At 44.3% G+C, this 24,424-nt stretch overlaps 1 protein-coding gene across 1 annotated transcript in view; it reads right to left on the bottom strand.

Moving 5' to 3' along the window:
- Positions 1 to 12,512, bottom strand: part of DCP2 (decapping mRNA 2) — a 34,587-nt gene extending 22,075 nt beyond the window's left edge. The window contains exons 1-2 of the mRNA XM_018562489.1: positions 12,325 to 12,512; positions 2,152 to 2,303 (exon numbers count right to left, since the gene is read on the bottom strand). Coding sequence (XP_018417991.1) covers positions 2,152 to 2,303; positions 12,325 to 12,377 — 205 coding nt within the window. The 5' untranslated portion in view covers positions 12,378 to 12,512. The remainder of the gene's footprint in view (positions 1 to 2,151; positions 2,304 to 12,324) is intronic.
- Between the last annotated feature and the right edge of the window lie 11,912 nt (positions 12,513 to 24,424).

The following is a 24,424-nucleotide window of genomic DNA, read 5'->3' as shown; positions in this document are numbered from 1 at the left end:
TGGTGTAGGTTGTGGTAATCATTTTTATGTTTAATGGTGATCTATGTCCCCATTGGCGAGAACCACCTTCACAATTTATTATGGTGACCATTGTAGCTGGGCAGAAAGTGAGGCAAAATCCAAAATATTAGTTGTCACTGGAACAAGGGATAAGGGGAAATCTTCCAATGGAGATACCTGTCCCGGTAGTAACTGCCAAAGCTTAGCTCCCATTCACTTTGGGGAGATTTCTGCTTACTTCCTGTCCTGTCTGAGACAGGAGTTTGAATCTTCCCACAAAAAAAATATAGGGAGTGGTCTACTTTAACCCCTTGCTGTCCACCCATTGTAAAAACAAGGGCAGAAGGCGGATGCTTTCCGGCGGGTGGATGTACATTCATGCGATTTTTTTTTTCTGCGGGCGTGCAGAATCTCGCCGGGAATGTGTGCAGCCATTCCTGGCTGTTATATACAAGCTTTAGGCCGATCGCTTGTATGAGGATGCACACTGTCGCGCCCCCCCTGCTGCCGGTTATCTCAGGCACCGCTGTCCCCCCTTCGGTGCCCGGGACCGAGAACAGCGGCAGAACCGCTCTCTGTAGAGGGAAGGAGGAGACATCAGCATGCCCCACCGCTGATTTCTCCCCCTCTCTCTCTAAAGGCAGAAGCAATGTGTATTACATCACTTCTGCCTTTAGCTGTAATTTCTGTGGCTGCCATAACCAGAGAAGAAGCTGGTGAAGCAGATCCTACATGCAAAAAACAACGATTACACAACACGTTACATATTGCCGCGAACATCACAGTGAGAGCAATAATTCTCAATCAATCACGGAGAACAATAAAGTGTTGAGCAGTAAAAGCTTTTGAAGCGTCACCTATGGTCAATTTTAGGCATGGTAGTTTTTTGCGATTTCGCGGGATGCACGCAATTTTAAAGCTTGACATGCTTGGTGTCTATTTACCCGACGTGTCCCTGTCTTTTATATTTTGCCAAAAAATTGGGTGCTGATAAATGTTTTATAAAATAACGTTGGGAAAACAGGGGTTTTTCAAAATTTTTGGTACTTTTTTATTTTTATAATAGAAAAATAAACCCCCCAGTGGTGATTAAATACCACCAAAAGAAAGCTCTATCTGTCCCCAAAAAATGGTATAAAATTCATTTCGGTACAGCATTGCATGACGGAATAAAAGTCAGTCAAAGTACCGCAGCGCTGAATACTGAAAAATGGCCTGGACAGGAAGGGGGTTTAACAGCCAGGTCAGCAAGTGGTTAAAGAGCAACTCAAGGAATCAAAAACGTTTGCACTGGGGTTAGTCCCGGCACTTCAAGGTTTAACTGCTCATTTTGGTCTAGGGGCTCAGATAAAGAAAATATACTTATCTGATCCTCGATCCAGTCTGGTTGCTAAACCAGTCCCCGCAGCCTCTTCTCCCCCAGCACCGGCGGTCTAAGCCCGCTGATATCACGTCTAATGCAATCCATTCACCTGCATTAGATGCGAGGACGCCGAGAGACATACCACAGCGGCGGAGGAGAGAGGTGTGCACTCACCAAAGCAGGAGGACTTAGGATCAGGCGAGTATTCCGGCCCCTAGAAAAACAAACAGTTAACTCTTGCAGTGTGAGGGTAGCCTCACCCCAAGGGTTAACTTTTTTTTTTTTAAACTGGAGCTCTGTATAGCTCCCCGTGTGTGCTTTCATAATCCCCAACCACCTAATACTAGCCTCTCCAGTGTTATGCCCGCTGTGCCTTATGCTGCAGCTTCTAGGAGAAGATGACGATCTCCCACAATGCATGACTGCCAGAAGATAGAGGGGGTGACACCACCTAGGTTCCATCACCAGCCTACACGGAATAATTTGGTGGCAGCTGCAAAACAGAAAAGAGTTGCGAGGGAGCGCTAGCAAGGAGTTATTCAGCGAGTAGGCTTTACACAGACATTGTCTGAGTGGGAACTGTCTTTATTAATGGATGATTTGTTTACACAGATACTGTCACTTTGTCCCAAATAGGCAAGGTGACAGAGTCTCATAAGACTAGCTTTAATAAACATAAGCTGTAAACGGCAAAGTACCTCCACCCAAATTGTAAGGCATGTGCAAAATACTAGATTGTGTGAAAGGATGTCTCTGTATTTCTTTTCTCAGAAAGAATAAAAGGATATCTGATTTAGCAAAGTCTCTTATCCCACACTGAGGCAAGCCTGGAAAATTCTGCATGCAGAAGTCCAAGTAAAACCAATGGGCCAGTTCAATTTGAAAGCATACTCTGATTGCATTGTCTCTCTCTTCACTGGGAATGTGTAAAATAAAACGGCTGTGGAGAAAAAAAGAACAAAAAATGAATACACTTAAAACAAATTGACATAAGAAAGACAACCAAAAAGCATGAGAATAATGCAGTCACACAATGGAGGTTTTATTTGATAAATGCATTACAGGGACTAGGTAGCATCTATCGCAGGGTACCATTTAGTCACGGCTTCAACATTAAAAGGAGCCCTCTTCTTTACCAGTGTTTAGAGAACCTATTTCCAAATATGAACTATTCAGCTCATAAGCAGCTAATTCATATTAAAAAAAAAAAAATAACTGTGCTCCAGTCTGTGCTTAAAGGAGAACTATGAGGCGAGTGATTTTCACTCAACTTCAAAGTTCGAGCCGACCTGTGACAATGAGACTGTCACGCGTCGGCTCAATAGATCGGGTAGTGAGCGAACACATACCGGCGCTTGATCTCTTCTCGATCCTGTCCCTGCAGAGAGCTGTGACTGTCAGTCATGGCTCCCTGCAGGTATACCACCCACCCCCCCCCTCCAATCCTCCAGCGCTGACTGGCGGAATGGACGGGGGAGGGGGCGGGTACAGCTGGATCTGCCTCTAGATAGGCAGAGCCAGCTTTCACTCACGCAGCTGGGCGGATCTCGACAGTAATGTTGGGATCCATCCCTGCTGCAGCGTCTCAGTATAGCTGTAGCTCACGGTATACTGAGCTTTGGGTCACGGGAGGACGCTAGTTTATGTCCTCCCGTGACCCTGGGGAGAACTATGGGGAAAAGCACTGACCACATAGTTCTCCTTTAAAGACCCCCTTACTCTTAGTCTTATTGGCACCATCTTGCCTCGTGCACAGCCAAGAGAACGTGAAATTGGGCTGTTATCAAAGCCCTCACATCAAAGAAACCTCTGCCCTTTCCGTGGCAGTCATGTCACCGCTGTCTGCAGGGTAGTAGGCATACATCAGAAGTGGTTTGAGACGGAGATGATGAAAAGTCAAAACGTGCAAATCACTAACAGAGCGGTTACGTCTGCGAAGGATTAAGGGTTAGGTCTGCTTAGGCTAAATGTTTTGAAATAGCTGATGGAGCACATTAAGGCACCGTTATTGTTCATGCTTGGTGGAGAGAACAGTTCGAGGCTTATCATTGTCTTACAAGCTGAATGCAGAAGTACCAAGGAACAGCAGCCACTTACCTAATGGACTATGCTCCCTTGTGGTCAACAATCAGCAGAATCTCGCTCACTACAAAGAAGCAGCAATGAAGCTAGACCGAGCTGGTATGTTCTACGAGGGAGCAACATCATAGAAGACATCTACTTTTGAGCCAGGAAGAGTGTGCTCTATTGGACTCTATTCACTGCAGCTTAATGCAAGGTCCCGAATGTTCCCTGACATTTTCATATATTGTAGGGAAAAGGAGAGTAATTAGGGCTGCGGCAGAGAGAAGAGGTGGCAGAATGGGAGGGGGGACCATAAGGATTATGGAGGGGCTGGGTGAGAGTTGGGGGTACAAGGACAACAGTTACCAAAGCGTGATATCCCTTTTCATGATTAACTTCCATAGCCCCATATCACCTCTCCTTCAGAGCAACGCTAGAGACAACGCTGAGTCCATCTTGCCCCAGCATCAGCAGTTACTCACAAAAGGCTATGCTGAGCCCAATATTGGGTGAAATGTCAGAGTGAGGAGGATCCACAGTGGGGCCTTGTGTACATGCTTGCTGCAATAAAAAAAAATAATAGTTAAAGCTTGTGTTGCAAGACCGGACTTTTTTGTGAGTAACCCCTTTTCATGATAGAGTATTATCATGCAGTTCACTGTAGTAAGGGGAGGCAACCTGCAAGCAAGAGAGGAGCTTTATACCTTTGGTAGTAGGTAAAATACATGTTCCCCTAAGCCAATGGTTTGTCTAAGACAGCCGTTCTTAACCAGGGGGCCGTCTGGCATTGTCAGGAGTGCCTTCAAATTGTGGTGCAGGTGTCGGCCACTAGCACCATGAAAACACAATCTAGGGTGGTCTGCATACAGGACCTCTCTCAGCATTCAGATAAGGCAGGACTGATGTGAAGGGGGGGGGGGCCACTATATGATATGAAGGGAGAAACGCTACTTATTTATTTTTTCCATGAGGTCTCCCCCTAAATCCATACCAGATACCTATCTGGGATAAGGGTCTGGTATAGATTTTGGGGGTAACCATACATTTACGTTATTTTAGACTGGGACGTCTCGAGATTTTGCATACTTTTAAAGGTTACTGTTACAAAAAAAAAGGTTGAAAAACGCTGGTCTAGGAAACATCCAATCTACCCTGTCAAATGCCATTTCAACAGTGGCAAATAGAGGAATGGTGGGGATCTTGTGAATGAGGTTGGGGGTTGCACCATCTTTGGCCTCCAGCCATGGCATGAAGCCCACTTGATCTAAATGGAAAAGGCTTTGAAGGTGGATTATTAGTCTACTGGCCAAAGTTTTAGTGAAGATCTTGAAATTCACATTGAGTAAGGAAAACAGGCGCTAAGAAGGGAACTGCGAGCAGTCCTCTCCCTCTTTCGGAATTACGGTTATGTGGGATTGCAAAGCGTCAGTATGAAATTATCAGATTTTGTTATTATTATTATTATACAGGATTTATATAGCGCCAATAGTTTGCACAGCGCTTTACAATATAAGGAAGACATTACAGTCACAATACAATTTAAGACAAGATGGTAAGTAGGGCCCTGCCCGTGAGGGCTTACAATCTAAAAGGGAGGGGCAAGTGATACATGAGGAGGTAGCTGTGCAGGGATGATTGTTTGAGAAAGTGATTGTTCAGTGGTTAGGGTGAGGTGGCATAGGCTTCCCTGAAGAGATGAGTCTTAAGGGATCGCCTAAAGGCAGTCAGTGTGGGAGATAGACGGACAGGTTGGGGGTAGAGAGTTCCATAGGATGGGAGACACTCTAGTGAAGTCCTGGAGGCGAGCATGGGAGGAGTTGATGACGGAGCTGGAAAGCCTTGGTCTTGTGAAGAGCGGAGGGGGGTTAGGGTAATACTTTGAGACCAGGTTGGAGATATAGCCGGGGCCAGAGTTGTGTATGGCTTTGTACGCGGTTGTTAATATTTTGAATATTATCCTTTGGGCTATAGGAAGAGAGTGCAGGGATTGGCTGAGGGGGGTTGCAGACACTGAGCGGTTGGTTAGGTGGATGAGTCTAGCAGCTGCATTCATGAAAGACTGAAGGGGGGATAGCCTGTGTAGAGGTAGGCCAATGAGGAGGGAGTTGCAATAGTCAAGACGATCGATAACAAGGGAGTGGATGAGTAATTTTGCGGTTTCATTGGTGAGGAAGGGGCGTATTTTGGAGATGTTACGAAGGTGAAGGCGGCAGGATTTGGATAGTGATTGGATGTGGATAAGAAAGGTGAGGTCCGAGTCAAGGATGACACCTAGGACCTTGGCATGGGGGGGAAGGCTGGATAGTTGTGTTAACAATCTCAAGGGAAAAGTTGGGGGAAAGTGCACTCAAGGAGCACTTAGACAGGTAAGAGGAGAACCATGAGAGAGCAGAGTCTTGTAGGCCAAGTGAGTGGATTTTTTTTGAGGAGGAGCAGGTGGTCCACAGTGTCAAAAGCAGCAGAAAGGTCTCATAGCAAGAGTAAGGAATAGTGGCCATTGTGTTTAGCTGTTATTAAGTCATTAATTAGTTTTAGGAGGGCTGTTTCAGTGGAGTGTAGGGGGCAAAAGCCGGACTGTAAGGGATCGAGAAGGTTCTGCAGTGAGCTGTAGATGGGATTTTGGTTGCTTAAATACTCTGTTAGCCAAGGTGCAAAACTTTAGAAAAAAAAAGAGAAAGGCAGGGGGTTACTTGAAGTACAGATAAGGGGGTAGAGGGTTATAAACTGGAACAAAATTTTATGGTTTGACATATATGAAGCAAGCATCTAAATTAGCTATCACTTAAAACATCACAGATAAGCAGACTTTAAAAACAACTGGATAATGCATAGAAATACTAGAAAATAGTAGTAGAAATATTTGTTAAACAAATATGTAGTCTAGTCTGGAATACAATCCATGTAATGCATTTAGTGTGCAAAGTCCCTGCAGTCAAATTGCAGTACACACCAAACGTTCACCAGTCTGCAGGCATCTAGTGGCTGATTGAATCATTTAAGAAATTAAATAGGAAGGTAGAATGCTCCTTTGGAAACATCCAGCAGTGAATCCAATGCTACATTAAGGTTTAAACCCAGAATTAGGGTTCCCTCCGCAAACTCTGCTAGTCTAATCAAACGTGCCTGAAGGACCTTGGGGAAGGAATTGAATGGTAGGGTGAGGAGTTGGGAAAAGAGGCAGAGAAGTAGGATAGCTCATGAACAGGCAAGATTTAGAAATGATGGTGTGAGGAGCAGGTATGCTAGTGGAAGGGGGCAGGAAAAGGGATAGGGGAAAGAAGTAGGGTAGGAATGGAGTTTGTAAAGGTGAGTGGGGAAAAACTAAAGCTGGCCACTCACAGCTAGAATTAAGGTCAAATTAGATTTGAGCAGTAGGTGGCCTGCTGACGATTCCCGGTTCAACCAAAGTCAATTTTTCAATCAATCACTATCCGTCCTTTGACAGACGAGAGATGGTTGATCCACTACCTAGGTGGCAAAGAGGTTGGCAAATAAAGGCTTTATGAGGTGCACACATTCAAGGGACATAAGTAGACCTACAGTATCAAGAAAGAACAACTGAAAGTGGAGGGTGACTGAAAACATACTCCATGTCCAGGCTGCCAATCTAAAAGTAATCCTGTTTGGAGAGAACAAACGGAGCAGGGCAGCGTTTTGGTGTTGTTTGAGCATGGTCATGCTAACAAGCGAGGTCCTCCTGGAGTGAAGATAAAAGTCTTCCTCACAAGCGATACTAGATTCTAATTGAGCCAATGAGCTTGCTCAGACTGCAAGACTGTAACTATAGATGGGGGGAAAAAACCAAGGACAGAACCTGGAAAAGGAAAGGCCCAACTCGTGGTGTACCAACAAGCAAGGAGCGAGTAGAGGAGATAGTGCAGGAATGACAAACACTGTATCTACACCCAGAAAAATAAGAGGAAGGCTGCAAGAGCAAAGGTCCTTTCATACCCAGCATTGTATGTATACATTGTTTAACCACAGCCAGATGCTGAATGAGGGTTATTAGGAATTATCACTTTATAATCATGTAAATTTGTAGAAGATAAACTTGCATGTTTGTGTCTGCGGATGAGGAAGGCAGGTCTGCAGGCACCCAATGTGAAGAGTGAAACCACTGCTAATCATCCAGGAAAATCCATCACAGCCAATCTATCTTTCCTTCAAGCTTCAGCAGGCTTTGCCAAGGGGCATCTGGAAAGCCATAGCAACATTCCCCAATCAGACTGCCAACAGACTAATCTTGGGAAGGCTGTCTTCTCTCATTACACACCCTAAAAAGCAGAGCATTCAGTAAGGAAAAAAGAAGTAAGGTGCAGGAGTAGATACACTATATTGCCAAAAGTATTGGGACACCCTTTCAAATCATTGGATTTAGGTGTTGCAATCCCCTCCATGGCCACAGGTGTATAAAATCAAGCCCCTAGGCATGCAGACTGCTTCTACAAACATTTGTGAAAGAATGGGTCTCTCTCAGGAGCTCGGTGAATTCAAGCGTGGTACTGTGATAGGTTGCCAACTGAGTAATAAGTCCATCCATGAAATTTCCTTGCTACTAAATATTCCACGGTCAACTGTTAGGGGTATTGTAACAAAGTGGAAGCAACTGGGAACAACAGCAACTTAGCCACGAAGTAGCCCACGTAAAATGACAGAGCGGGTCACCAACTGTCTGCAGAGTCAATAGCTACAGACCTCCAAACTTCGTGTGGCCTTCAGATTGGCACAACAGTGCATAGAGAGCTTCATGGAATGGGTTTTCATGGCCGAGCAGCTGCATCCAAGCCTTACATCACCAAGTGCAATGCAAAGCGTCGGATGCAGTGGTTTAAAGCACGCCACCACTGGACCCGAGAAGTCGAGACGTGTTCTCTGGAGTGACGAATCACGCTTCTCTGTCTGGCATTCCGATGGATGTGTCTGGGTTTGGCGGTTGCCAGGAGAACGGTACTTGCCTGACTGCATTGTGCCAAGTTTGGTGGAGCAAGGATTATGGTGTGGGGTTGTTTCTCAGGGGTTGGGCTTGGCCCCTTAGTTCCAGTGAAGAGAACTCTTAAAGGTATCAGCATACCAAGACATTTTGGAAAATTTCCTGCTCCCAACTTTGTGGGAACCGTTTGGGGATGGCCCCTTCCTGTTCCAACATGACTGTGCTCCAGTGCACAAAGTAAGGTCCATAAAGACATGGATGAGCGAGTTTGGGGTGGAGGAACTTGACTGGTCTTTTTATGGAAATTCGCTTGGTTCAACGCACGAATCCATGCCGCATTAAACTGCGCCAAAGTATGTCAAACACAAAGAATTTCCCCCGTGCTTAAAAGCACAGTTGTATTACGCTCTTTTGTGCAAGGACTGGAAGTACCCCTCCAGAGTCATGTAGAGTTAGGACACAGGAGACATTCTTAGAGAATCAGCACAGGTATTTGTTTATTTTTATAGCTCCCAACAGGAAGTGATGTCAGACAGGAAGTGATGTCTCACACAGCAAACCAGGAAGTGATTTAAAACAGGAAGTGATTTCAACAACCAGCAACCAGGAAGTGATGTCAACAACCAACATCACTTCCTCACTACATAACATATCATCTCCAATTACCACTTTCACGTTCAGGGACAATGCCATACCATTTCCAGCGTGCTGATCAGGCGCATCAGAAATATGAACGCATGTTCCTTTCATAAAGGCAGATATGTATCTTAAATAATACTATGTCCTCAAAGCAAGTTGTATACACGCCAAACCAATAAATCCGCGCACCGCGCAGGGGCCCTAGCCTGGCGTCCACACACTAGCTACGAAAACACTGCTCCGCCGCGCATAAGATATCTACTTCAATGGTTTACTCTTCGTGGGGATTTAAACCGGGTCACGCTCCAATTGGGCGTCACGCAGCAAACCCTGACACGGAGAGACATAATGACAAAATATTACAGTACACTAAAAACACATCCTAATAAAATTTCCACAACAGCCTGCACAGAGTCCTGACCTCAACCCGATAGAACACCTTTGGGATGAATTAGAGCGGAGACTGCGAGCCCGGCCTTCTCGGCCAACATCCGTACCTGACCTCACAAATGCGCTTCTGGAAGAATGGTCAAACATTCCCATAGACACACTCCTAAACCTTGTGGACAGCCTACCCAGAAGAGTTGAAGCGGTTATATCTGCAAAGGCCGGGCCAACTCAATATTGAGCCATACGGACTAAGACTGGGATGCCATTAAAGTTCAAGTGCGTGTAAAGCCAGGCATCCCAATAGTTTTGGCAATATAGTGTATTTACAGCTCTAAAGAAAGGGCAGCTTCAGTGGAAAGATTGCAGGTGGAAAGAGCAGATTGTAGTTGATTGAATGGAGTTAATAAAGTTTTTAATTTATAACTACATGTGTGGATCAAGTAGCTATGGCTATTTCAGATCAGTAACTCACCAAGAAGTGAAGATGGCGTAAGACTGTCAGCCCTTGAGCTTGAACCTTCAAAAAGAAGACAGCAATGGAAGTTCCATTGTTTCTAGCTTGACAGGTTCATTGAAAGGGGCCATGCACTAACAATAAAGAAATAAGGCTCGTACGAAGAAAGAGAAAATCTGAAGAAGCGAGGACACTCCAGAGACTCCAGTGGAGAGAATACTAGTACCAATAGATCCGGGAGTTTAACAATGGTGGAATCCTAAAGACACATAATAAAATAGTCATTCACTAAAAGCCCTATAACAACTAGGGATGCACTGATACCGTTTTTTCAGTATCAAGTACCGATATTTTTTTCCGGTACTCGCCGCAACCCAATACCGATACCAAGCCCATTATGGAAGCCAGGCAGCGTGTAATAACTCGCCACATGGCTTCCTAATTAGCCGGGAAGCGTGTAAAGACTTGCCACCCGGCTTTCCGATTAGCATGGAAGCCGTCTCCATGCTGCCCAGCTTCTTGATTGGCCACGGAGCCGGTTCCATGCTCCCACGTGACCAAGTCACTGGGGAGCATGGAGTCGGCTGCCTGGCCAATCAGAAAGCCGGGCAGTGTGTAATGACTCGCTGCCCGGCTTTCTGTTCCCTGAAGCTCAGGTGTCGGGCTAGGCATCGGAGCATTTTGGCGAGTACGAGTACTCACCCAAATACTCTGCATCAGTGCATCCCTAATCACAACCCCCACCCTTTTCCACATACCCAATGTTATCAGTGTCCAACTTTTTTAAGGATCTACACAACAAGAAAACACATTGTTTAGTTCTTGTATTTATATAGTAGGAAGATATTAAGCAGCACTTTATACACGGACCTGTTTGGTCAAAAGTCAATCAATTTATTAAGTATGTATTTAATGTTCACAAGGAAACCAGACCAACCAGAAAAAAAACACATTTTTTTCAATCAACTTTTGTTGAAGAAGCTGGGTACAAAAATGTCAGCCAAACAGTGACTGGAGCCAATCAGATGCAGTCACTGTAAGAGTATTCTGATGCGGGTGCAGCTGTTGAATACAATAGCTGGAAAGTGGGATTCCTCCATCTGCTCTTTTCAGCCTGGATGAGGGGGAACCGAAAGATGTCTCTCATTCATTTCACAGGGCTGAAGAAAAAAGAACCTTAATGCTCAACAAATCCCAGGCGCCAGGTCGCTATGGGGACTAGAAATTGCGTCCTGGTGTCAGGGCTTTTGTCAGCCCATGCACTGTCCCCGGCCTCCACCTCCGTCGCCAAACTAGCTCTATTCCTCCTGTTCCACCCCCCCCACCCCTGCATGCTTTACCATGCGTCCCCTTCCATCCCTGCTGCTCTCACAATCTGTATCAGCAGTGGCAGTGGGGATCAAAGGGAGACTGCTGTCAGCTGCTGTGCCCCCGCCTGCTCCTGGTGCCCTTGCTTCGGATCAACTGCCCATCCAGTAGCTGGCAATAGCCAGCCTGCTATTGGCTATTTTAAATTGCAGTAGCCAATAGCAGGCTGGCTATTGCACCCGCCCCCTGCCTGGTGTAAATCAGCAGAGTAGGAGCCAAAGGAAAAACTTCTCATTCAGGTCGTCCTCTGCTGATTGGCTATTGCAATTTTGAAACAGCCAATAGCAGGCTGGCTATTGCTCTTATCCACTGCCTGCTGGGTTTACATTCAGCTGCTTCAGTAGGCAGCTGTTATTCCCCAGCTTATGCTATTGTAGAAAGGTGACACTAGGGGCCTAATAGACCCCCTAATGTCACCTTAAAGAGAACCTGTCACCTCCAATGGTCTTGTGATCCCGTGTTCAGGCACATGCGCAATATTGGCTGGCCTCGGCTACTGTGCTCAGGCACATGCGCGGGCCTCGGCTACTGTGCTCAGGCACATGCGCGGGCCTCGGCTACTGTGCTCAGGCACATGCGCGGGCCTCGGCTACTGTGCTCAGGCACATGCGCGGGCCTCGGCTACTGTGCTCAGGCACATGTGCGGGCATCGGCTACTGTGCTCAGGCACATGCGCGGGCCGGGCGGTACAAGATCGCTGCCCAAATAGCAGCAGAGCGCTGCCCAGACTGCGCATGTGTACCTCGAGCTTGATACCAAGCGACATTCAGTCCCAGACAGCTGCATACTCGTCAGGGTGGCTCTGGGAGCACCAAAAATAAAAAAGGAGTGGAAGTGACTTTCAGAGGTACAGTACAAAGGGGACAGGGGACAAGAATGATGTAACCTATGCTGTAGATGTATGGTTTTATTCTTCCATGGAGGGTTTAATGACACTTTAATAGGATGACAGGGTCCATTTAGGACTCTGATAATACATAGGAGCCAACTTGTTCAGCAGGACTACAACTCCCAATAGCCAGACAATTCTGAGACCTGTAGTTCCCCAACACAAAGCTCTAGCTGCCAACGCCTGCCACTGCAAGGAAAAACAGAGCTCTCCGCCCCCAATGTCACCTGCATAGGTCGTCCAGGACCCCCACGGGAACCTCCACACGCTTGTTCTCCATGTTAAACACAGGCACATCCCGGAGACAGCGCGACCCTGGAGCTTGAGAGCAGCGGAAACCGAACTGAGGAGGAGCCAGGAGAAGCGAAACAACAACAATAACAAAAAGCCTCCTCCAGCATCCCTCTCCCTGCGTCACCTCCGCCGCCAGCCCTGGGGCGGACACTCCTCCACACGACGTACTCACTCGGCGGGAGCTCCCTCCACCAATCAAAAAAAGCAAAGCTCAACGTGATGACGTACGCGGAATTCTACGACCAATCGTTGCACAGCATTCAGGAAACCGCCCGGCTGCCCTTGGCAACAAGGAAGAAGATCATTGGGAAAGTGTTCTGGAGAGGGGGCGTGGCTAGTACTGCATTTGCTGTGATAAAGCACAGAATTGGTGTTGTCAATCATGTGCCGTGGTCAGGCCTTGTTCTAGAACCTACTGGAATAATGTTCAACAACCTGTCTAGGGAGACATAGATTTCTGGTCCTTAAAGCTGTGCTCCAGGATAATCTAATATTGTCTATATACATAAGTAATATGTATTCCTACTTGAATCTTGGTGCCAGATTTGTTCAGTAATCCAATGTGAAGCCTTTCCTCTGTGCAGGGACTTCCTGTAATAAAGACCAGTCACTGCTGCTCTCTCTTTGTGCAGGGTGACTGGTCTTGTATCCTCCGCCCACTAAAATTAATTAATAAATATAACAAAATTAAAACGTTTATAAAAAATAAAATATTTTAAAAAATAAAAAAAACATTTTCGGTATCAGTTTTGGCCTGACATTTTTTTATTTTGGTTTTCGTTTCGTTTTTAAAATTTCCATTTCGGTGCCCCTCTATCGGATTTGGATGATTTCGGATATGTTAAATTTCCGAAATTTCGTCCGAATTTCGATTCGGAACGAAACGAATCGCACATGCCTATGGGATAGTACTTAAGGGCTAAGCTCTACAACGTCCAGAGGATTTCCTTTGTTTTCATTGGCCCCTGTTTACATCTGAGCATTCTGTCCCCTGTCAGTACAAAAAGTACATGAGCTACTTTCCTGCAGATTTCTCTACTTTTTGGCCCCATGGACTTCAATAGAAACGCCTGTAAACATGCGACACAGGCATTTTTAAGTCCTCATTCATGTCATCACATTGCACAAACGCTTATCACAGTGATGCGTGTTTGTGTGCATTGATGGGCGTTTGTTTCCTGCATTTTTAGCGCTTGTTCCCATTGATTTCAATGGGCTCCTGAACATGCGCCAAACTTTGGAAAGTAGTGCATGTAGTAAAATCTGTGACATGCGTTCTGTATTCTCGCCCCGCGTGTTTTCCCAGCCACATTTGGGGTGCCATTAACTAGTAATGGAAATGCAAGTGCATTCTGTGTTGTTAAAAAAAAAATTGAAAAGTCTCGCTAAGCTTTTCTTAAAGTGACATTAAACCCTCAGATTTTTTATTATAAAACATAACTGTATAAGTGTGCCTTACTGTAATCCATGGTTGTTTCCCTGCTCTTTGCTGCTCTTCCTTTTAAATCTGTATCTGTTCTCATGCTGGGCAGAACTTCTGTTTTGCAGCAGACTGCCTTGTATGGATACATAGTGTCTGTGTATAGGCTTGTAGCCTGAGCCAGCACTACAGGAAGAGGCATTGAGCTGCAAAGGGAAGTTCTCCCCAAGCATGAGAAAACATGAGGATTTAAAAGGTAGAGCAGCAAAGAGAATCGAAACTACCATGGATTACAGTAAGGCACACATTACAGTATTGTTTTATGTTAAAAAATCTGAGGGTTTAATGTCACTTTAAAGGGAGCTTCAACATTTTGATAGGTTAAAATCCATATGGGTCTGGTATAGGGATGACCCGATACCGGTTTTTCGGTATCAAGTACGACTACCAATATTTATATTTTGGTACTCGCCAATATCGAGTACTGCTAGCGATACTTCATGTAGCATGGAGCTGGCTTTCCGGGCAATCACTGGGCAGTGTGTCATTACCCGCTGCCCAGCTTCTTCATTGCCCGGGAAGCCGCCTCCATGCTGTTTGACCGGCTTGATGCTGATTGGCTGGGAAGCCAGCATCCTAGCCAATCAACATAGAGTCAGCTTTCCGGCCAATCAGAAAGCCATGAGGGGGGTCATTACCCTCTGCCCGGCTTCTTGATTGTCCGGGAAGCCGGATCCATGCTGTTTGGTCAGCTTAATGCTGATTGGCAGGCAATCAGCATTGAGCTGCCTTCCCGGCCAATCAGGGAGGCAGGTCATTACCCGCCGCCCGGCTTCCTGATTGGCGGGGAAGCCGGCTCCATGCTGTTTGGCCGCCTCGATGCCGGCCAATCAGCATCAAGTCTGCCAAACAGCATGGAGCCGGCTTCCCTGCCAATCAGGAAGCCAGACCACGAGTCATTTCCCGCGGTCCAGCTTCCTGTTTGGCTGGGAAGCTGACTCCATGTTCCCTCGCAGCACTGCCAGAGAAAATCTCCCTCTGACAGGATGCTTCGGTATCGGGATAAGTATCGGCGCATTTGGACTTGTACTAGTATCGGTTCATCCCTAGTCTGGTATGTATTAGGGGGGGGGCAAACCTTTTTTTTTTTATTAAAAAAGAAAAATCAAAGCAGGAAACTGTCATTTAGCCCCAAATCTTTTGTTTTTTCTTTCTGAGGCCCCATTAACACCAGGGCGGTGCGTTTCAAATTTTAAAAAGGCTTTTTGGGCGTTTTTAATCGCGTTGAAGCGCTGAAACGCAATAAAAAACACCCAAACATGTGCTGATCAGCGCGTTTCCATTGAAATCTATATGGAATTTGCGCTGATCAGCGTGACAAAAATAGCTCAGGGAGCAGTTTGGGCGGCAGGCGGTTCGGATCTCGCAGAGCCACGTGATCGCATGAACGGTCACCATAGGAATGTATGGGGTTGTTCATGTCGGCGGTTCAGCGCTGACAAATCCGCACGACCGAACTGCCCTGGTGTGGACGGGGCCTAAAGGAGCCCATACACCTTGCAATTATCGTACGAAGGCTTTTGGTCAGCATTGCAGTCATCGGAAGATCGCAAGTACGATCTGCCTGTCCAAGATGGGCAGATCGTACGTTTTTTTAATTACCTTACAACCATCGCAAGAAAGAAGTCTTGCGATGGTTGTAAGGTGTATGGCCAGCTTTAGATGGGTTTTTTTTTGCTGTAGTACATCCTACAGGTGCATCACTTTATGTGCATGTTGAGGGCATCCCCAAAGGATATTTATTTTTTTCTTTATTTGTGCACTTTCATTCATTTTAAAAGAGCTGCTCACCACTGAATGGTATGTACACTATTTAAATGTATTTTTGCATTGGTACATTTCCCTCCAGGGCAGTACCCAGCTCCATGTGACCTTTGTTTGATAATGCCTTGCCTATTAGTCTTAAAAATGGCCGAAATAGATTTTCAAGAGTCGCCACCCATTCTATAGGATTTGAGTTAAGGTTCGTGAATTGTATGAGAAGTTCGCTGAATGTCCCTCGGATCGAACCCAAGCACATTTGCCTATTACTACTGGCAACATATTGCAACTCTCTCATTTCTTTTTAAAAAGCATTTATTAAACTAAATGTGAGATTGTAGTCCATTACAGGAGTGAGCACACGGGGAACAAAAGTAGCCCCCCTCCAAAAGGAAGGACAGTGTCAGCATGAATTCAGAGATGATTTGATGATCTACAGCCGAGTGATACACAAATAGGATACATTTTTGTTAATAGGGTAGTTGAGTGCAGTTTTAAAGGAGAACTATGGGGTTAGGGCTTTTCCCCATAGTTCTCCTAAGTGTGATGGGAGAACACAAACTAGCGTTCTCCCGTGATCCAAAGCTCAGTATACCATGAGCTACAGCTCGCGGTATACTGAGATGCCGCAGCCGAGACGGATCCCGACAATACTGTCTGGATCCACTCAGCTGCGGGATTGACAGCTGGCTCTGCCTATCCAGAGGCAGAGCCATCTTTGCCCTCCCCCGTCCGTTTCGCCAGTCATCGCAAGATCGAGAAGTGAGCGAGCGACGCTACGTGTTCGCTCACTTCCCGATCTACTGAGCCAATCTGTGACAGTTTCATTGTCACAGGTCGGCTCAGATTATGAGGCTGAGTGAAAATCACCCGCCTCATAATTCTCCTTTAAGATTTCACTCCTGAGTTTAGCGTCACTTTAAAAGTTTTAGCTTCCTACAGAAGCAGCTGGTTCCCTAAGCACTGGTCCTGATATCCTTCATTAGGGTGCCTCCTTTCCCTTGCAGGGTCCTATGGAGCCACACCTGTGTGTGCTAGTAAGCTGTGTGTGTCTCCACAAACACACACAGGCACAGCAAGACAAGCTGCTCCCTGCTCCTCCTTCCTCCCTTCTCTCTTCTCCATGCTAGTAGATGGACAGCTGGTAGAAACTGCTTTGTCTCTTCTGATCTTGTACTGGACAGGAAGTTTAGGGAAGCCGAGGTGACAGAGTTGGAGCCAGCTGTTGGAAACATGATGACTGTAAGTGCTTGGGCAAAAATCTAAAGAAATACTTTGCTGGGCAATGAATCTGGATTCATTATTGGAAAAAAGTTTGAGAGATTAATACTACTTTAAGCATTTTGTCTGACCGTTCACCATCAGCTTTTCATTGCAGAACATCCAATGAGGATTTGTCTTTACTTATTATTTAATAAGAGGGTATTGGTTAATCAAGCTTTCACAATGGTTTGGTCGTGATCAGAACATGGGGCATGAGTTTAAATTGTGACGTTGTGATCCTAGTTGGATTAAGGCTGACAAGGGCTTCATTTGGGTTTGCAGGTAGGTTTGCATCCATTAGAACCAAAAGCATCCTGTAAACCTGTGACCACAGGTCTCATACAATGGGACACGTCTACCATGTATGCATAAAGGTTCTCTTGCCTGGGCAACCGCAGAAGCACCTCCCACATGTCCAGAGCCAACAGGCACTCATGCCATGCCATGCTGTTCCATCCCCATTGGTGCTCAGGGGAGAGTTGCAAGGGGCCACCTTCCTCGTCACTTCAGGTTCATACCGAGGTACACGACAGACACTTATTTCACTTCCTCTTTGCCCAGCACTTCAAGAACTCACTACCTGGAGGCACATCTTCAAGCTTCCCTGAACTCACTGGCGCTACATCATTTCATGACATCATTTCCTGTAGTGTTCAGGACCCCACCACCAAGGCAGAAGAGGAGGCAAGGACCCTTGATGTCATGCTACCAAACTGAAGACCTTAGCCAATTAAATAAGTAAGTATACAGATTTGTTTGTAAATAAAAGCTGCAGAGGTGCTCTAAAGCTCAGATTCTTAACATGCCTTGGTAATACTTAATTGTGCCCTACTGGTGTATGTGAAGTAGATTTTAATGATAGGCTCACTTTTAGTCAGTAAGCTGTAATGTCCATTTCTTGTGGTACAAACAACCTCCAAATGCTCTAAACTTCACAGGCTGCTTACTACATATATCCTCTTGCATAATTGTTAACGGAAAAATCCAGCATGACCACATACATTGAAATGTAACTATAATATCTTCATATCTACTTTGATCTCCAACATTTCATTCAAAGCTTGGCTAACAAAAGGGAAGTGAAAATTGAGATAATGATGTAAGAATAATGTTAACATGTCCTAGAAAAAAAGATTGATACACAACTTCCTTAAAAAAAAACTGCTAGCGCTGTTAGGATCTAAATAACCATAGAAACAATTTGTCAAGTCAGTGAGCTCCCAACACAAACATTGAAAGAGCCCTAGTAGTAAAAGCAATACTAATTTTTATATCCTAGATGAAGGGGATATAATAAAACTCTGAAATTCATGTGTTAAGATTACAACAATGTATTAAAATACCTTTGAATAAGAACCATTAGTCCATTTGTTTTTTTCATAAGGCTTTGCTTGGTTGGGTTAGAGTAGAGTACTCTTGGACAATACTTCATATATTTCCTTAACAAGGAATTGTGTTGTAAGCATTTTTCTTCATAATATGTGTATGCAGTCCTTCTCACACACATGAGACTGCTTTAATGTCCTCTACTTGTAGCACGCCCAATTATTCACCTTATCACCTGTTGTGCACGTAGGACCTCCACATACGATGAATATACTCACTCCAAACCATTCATTTCTACTACCTGTCTTTATACTATGCACATGTCTCATTTTATATAGTTATGAGTGATACAGTCTTCTATTTTGCTGCTTGTACTTCTAAAATGTGAAAGCATATGCTACCCAAAAAATATAATTTCATATATGTATCTGTAAAAAATAAGTCAAGGCAACTGGACTTGCTATATTTTTCTTGAAGATGTTTTACTGGTCATCCAACCAGCTTTCTCAATTCAGAATGACTTGTACAAAAATTATCTGGCAATAAATATGGTAAATGTTGCTCCAATCAACAAAATCTGTTGGTCACGGCCATGTGTTGATTGCATTTTCATAATTACAACAGCATTGTGTTATAAAATAATATTTCTTGACTGACACTTACGATTTAAGCGTCTTAAGGTGATTAAACTTCATCAATGAATGTCCAGTTGTAGAGTGAAAAACTTGTGACTTTAATTGTATAATGGGAAGTCACAGCAGCATACAATTATATTGCAAAAGTAATATACAAATAGATAGTTCAAAGTATATAGTTCTTAGTTAATGCAGAGTTTAAAGAGCATGTCACCTCGTTCTGAGTCTTTACCTCGTGGTATCTGAAGGGTTCAGCCAAAATAGTCTTAGCAGGTGAAATAACAAAGTCTCTTCTTGTGGGCGTGTTAGAATTCTCTTCTTGTGTGTGTGTGTAAGTTCATGTAATGTAATGTAATGAAGTGTCCCTAGTGTGAAGTCGCCCGTCGCTTATATTCCAAAATCGACGTTAATGATTGGTTTATCCTATATGGCCATATATAGTGTAAGCATATTCTTAACCTATTTCTGATGTCGCGACTCCCATACTTCTCTATATGGTGCGACCAAAACTACTTAAGTCATGATTTCTAAATGTCATTCTACAACTCTATTTAAAACACAGAACCTTGTTCTTAAAACACTCCCCTAACAGCTGTTTCTTTACTAGTTCTATACAAATTCTGACATAGCTTCAGGTTTCAAGGGCAGCAACTAAAAGAGATGTCCTTCAAAATCATACATTCATCATTTAAACGCACGAGGTCACTGTAAATATATATATGCATGGGCCCATTCTATAATTCCCTTTAAGCCAAATCAAATTTGAATCTAAGTATTTTACACATTGCAACAAGGTTATTAACAACCAGCTCCAATTATGCAAATGCCATCAACACCTGGTTGCGACATATAGATGATGTGGATTGGAGCAACATTCACCATATTTATTCCCAGATAATTTTTTGCACAAGTCATTCTGAATTGAGAAAAGTTCTTGTGAATATGCCAAGTATCGGCACTGGTATCTGAACATCCCAACCCTAGACCATTTTAATACTATAGCCATTTGTCTGATCATATTTCTATCCATGTACACACCATTTCCTGACTGCCCATAGACCACATTTTGTAAATTAAGCATTTATGGGGTACTGTATCAAATGCATGTCCACTGGTCAGATGTCCAATGGCCTTCCTCTATCTAGATTGCTACTCACTACTCACTTCATAAAATGTTAATAGATTGGTCTGACAAAAAAAATTCTGAAAGAATTGTGCGGGCCATGGTCAATCTGTGTTCTATGTGCTTCCCCTTGTGGAACACGCACGCTGACACACACTGTGCCTGTTTTTCCGATGCTTAGATTTTCGCACCACGTCCCCCACTCAACCCTGCTGCATTGTGATTGTGATTTTCAATTACTATTTACTGTATCACTATCTACTTTAGGGTTCATATATTTATTATTTTATCATGCATGTGCCAAAATTTAGAAAATGCTCTGGACGCAAAGTGGATAAAATGAAGTCAAATACAGGTAATGAAGAGGTGAACTGCAGGTCAAAAGCTGCTTTCAATTAACTGTGAATGATTTCGGAATCCCCTCAAACTGATATCAAATGAAAGCTGAACTCACCAAAAAGCAAACTGCAGTAGCCAATTGACACAAGCCCAAAGCCCATCAACGTTGCCAGTAATATTGTTTTTATTAATAGAAGTAGCATTATTTACTATCATGTCATCTTACCAAATAATCTTTTCTTTTCTTCCGGCTACATCAGAAATGTCATAAGACATACGATTGTGACTTGTAGATAAGGTAAGTACAATTTGTATCATTACACTAATGAAAACAAAGTGTTATCAGCTTCAATTAAGAGATGTGAGAAAGGCACATAATCACTATAGCAACCTAACAGGATTGAGCAGAGTGTGGGATTTCTGAAACTACAATGAATAATTAATGTGTTTTTTTGTTGATTGTGTATTTATTTCAGCATAAAGGGAGAGCACAGCAGTAACCAAACGGTCACCGAACACATACAACACAGCCAAGAACACATGCTAGATCGCATGCATCTGGTGTGATACAGTCCCAAAGCACGCTTAAAGAATACATGTATTTTATTTGTAAATTCTTTATTTGTACAACATTGCCACAAAATGTAAATTCATAGAATTTTTAGCTTTCCCTCCAGCGCTGGGTGCGGGTCTCCTCTTTTCACATGTCCCATGGAATCTGTTCCATAGACTTACCTTGTGTCTCTCCTCGTCTCCTGGCCGAACATCTGAAGTGCACATGTGCCCGCCCCAAGATTCTTTGCGGCGGCTCCAAAACTCCTCAGATGTTTGGACGGGAGCGTGCGGTGGAGACACAGGTAAGTTTAAACCTGTTTCAAAAGGTTTTGTTTTTTAAAAAAGTTTTTGCATATATTTACTGCTTGCTAGCAGTAGATATATGCAAAAAAAACCGTGAGGGTTTAATAACCCTTTAAATCAATATACAGTATATATTTTAAATGGTGTTTATTTCTCAAAATATTATACATAAATCATTAAGAAAATATATTGTCTGTGGTTAAATAAAATTATTATTTTACTTGGCATCCTTGGTTTTTCTGGGGGGTTTTTCCCTGAAAGCGGTGATATTAGGAGGGAGAAAATGTGAGGAGGATGAAATAGAGAGAACAGAGATGAAGAAAAAGAGGAAAAGGAAAATAAAAGCAATACAACTACTTTAAATTAAGAGAACACCTTTAATAGGCAGCTTGTATGCTGCCAATGCATGACTTTTCTTTTTACAGCCCTGTTGAAGCTTCATTTATTATTACTTTGATGCAGTCAAGCTACATGCACAGTAATACATCTGTGAATGGATAAACTACAAATCTCGTTTGCCACCACGGCGAGAGACTTGTCGTTCTCAATGGACACATTGGGGTAGATTTACTAAAGCCCCGTTCACATTGAGCGATTTATCGCGCGGTAATTCCCGCGATATCGCGGCAAATTACCGCGCGATATCGCGCTCCAATGCATTTCAATGGGGCAAAGGGTCCTGCTGTCGCGGGTCGTGTGTCGCTACAGCAGGACCCTTTTTGGAGCGATTCAAGCTTGCTCAATGTAAGCTTGAACGCGATGTCGCGCGGCAAATCTCGCGATATCGCGCGATTTGCATATCGCGCATTGGGAACGGGGCCTAAAGGTAAGAAGGCTGTGCACTTTGCAGGGGAAGTTTGCTCTTGTGAATGGGAAGTTTGCTCTTGTGAATGCGATTAACCTCTGCTGGCTTCCATTGTGCAAGCAAAAATACTGTTGTTTTTTTTAGTTTCCTTGCACGTGATTCGGTATTCTTTAAAAAGTGAAATTTCACCAGATCCACTAAGCTAAGGGTAAACTTCCCCTGCAAAGTGCAAATTCCCTTGCAAAGTGAACAGTCTATTTGCCTTTAGTAAATCAACCCCAATGAATGCAATGAGGGGAATTTATCAAAACTGGAGCTGACAGGATCTGGAGCAGCTGTGCATGGCAACCAATCAGCTTCTATCTTTTATTTTCAAAGCTTAATTGAACAAACTGAAGAGAGAAGCTGATTGGTTGCCCTGGGCAACTGCTCCAGATTCTGTCTGCTCCAGTTTTGATAAATTCCCCTCATTGCATTCATATGTGTATACAAGTGTAATGACGTCACTGCACTTGTAGTCCATTCATTATTCCTCCTGCCCATGTTACTGAATGTCCGTACCTCGGTATGGAGAGGGATGGGATTGAGAATCTGCAGGAGCAAAAGCATTGCGCCTGTGATCCACTGTTCTTTAGTGGCTCCTATGCAAGAAAATAATACATTCACTTTTTTTTCTTTTATGAAGTTATGTGAATTTATTATTTTTTGTAAAAGTCGACTTTACCTTTAACTAAACTAGTATGCTGCAGCAAGGGTTAAAATACCCTGTGCTGTAGCTTTCAGCATTTGAAGTAAACCTTTAATATCACTTTCCAATCCTCCACAGTCACCTCTGCTGTACATGTTCTCCCACTTCATACTAAACAAGACAAATCTTCATAGCATAAAAGGATTTACAGATACAATGTTAATAAAATAATACACTAATTATAATGGTGGGACTGTGAACACTGCACCAGTATACAGCACACACATTCCTAAGCGGTCACACTTCTGAGTGTTGCCTCATGAATGCAGTTTCATCACTGTCTCCTCCTCCTTCCTATGTGTTTGGGGTGTTGTCACACGTATACACAGCTTTGAATTGATTTGATCTGATTAGCGAGGAAGAGGAGTTATTAAACAATAAGCTATAAGCCTTGCAGTGAGTGTTCTTCCAGCTGCCTGGTGCATACTTACATCCAATGGTGCCAATGTAGTATTTAGGGTGTGCCCTACACTCCACAGAGAGGAATGGGGACTGTGTATCAGTCTGGCCATTATAGAGACCATGAGTAGGATAGGGGTCTGGTAACAGGCTGGTTTGTGAATAATAGGTGTTATGCCATAAATGCACCCCTAGTTTCATATCTCTTGTGTGACTATGTCTCTGCACATTATCTTCTCTTCTGTATGACTGACTTGGCCAGCTAATGGCGTCTCCCCCCCTATTGATATGCCTTGGCCAAGCCAGCAGTCACTGGTGCATATTTATTAGCAGAACAGTCCATGAACATTGCTCGACATGCTTCATATTTCTTTGATTATCTATCCCTGATCTATGAAAAGGACATGTGTGTGGCTATTTGATGTGTGCATGCTAATGATTGCTTTTGTTTACATCTCAAGCATCAACATTGTGAATGTGTTCTCCAATAGGATGGCAAACCCCAGTTTTTATACATCCTTTTTGTACTGCTGACAAATTCGAGAGGTCTACAGTCACTTCTGGTGAGTAATATAGTTTAAAGGAGAACTATGAGGTGAGTGAAAATCACTCAGCCTCACAGTTCGAGCCGACGTCAATAGATCGGGAAGTGAGCGAACACATACCATTGCTCGCTCACTTCTCGATCATCTCACTGCAGAGAGTGGTGACTGTCACTCACGCTCCCTGCAGGGATTCCCCCCTCCGATCCTCCAGCGCTAACTGGAGGAACGGACGGGGGAGGGGGCGGGTACAGCTGGCTTTACAGAGCCAGCTGTCACTCACGCAGCTGGGTGTATCTCGACAGTAATGTCGGGATCCGTCCCGGCTGCGGCAGTCTCAGTATACTGCGAGCTCTAGCTCGCGATATACTGAGCTTTGGGTCACGGGAGGACGCCGGCTCCATGCCAGCAGAAGCACCGGTATCGGTACTTGGTATCCGTGAGTACCGAAAGCAAAATATTGGTACTCGTACTTGATACAGAAAAACCTTTTCTCGTTCTCACCCAAATGCTCCGATACCTTCCCCGATATTGGAATTTACGGCCAGATGAAAATTTCTTCTGACTGGCAGTGTCGTAGGGGAACATGGAGCCAGCTTCCCGTGCAATCAGGAAGCCATGCGGCAAGTAATGACCCACCTCCTGGTTTTCTGATTGGCCGGGAAGCCGGCTCTTTGCTGATTGGCTGAAAAGCCGGCTTCCTGGCCAATCAGTATCGAGCCAGCTTCCCATCAATCAGGTAATTACTCGCCAC

The sequence above is a fragment of the Nanorana parkeri genome, unplaced genomic scaffold, assembly GCF_000935625.1.
Source record: "Nanorana parkeri isolate BGI_ZX_2015 unplaced genomic scaffold, ASM93562v1 scaffold580, whole genome shotgun sequence".
Classification (NCBI taxonomy): Eukaryota; Metazoa; Chordata; class Amphibia; order Anura; family Dicroglossidae; genus Nanorana; species Nanorana parkeri.
This window is presented reverse-complemented; position numbering and strand designations above follow the sequence as displayed.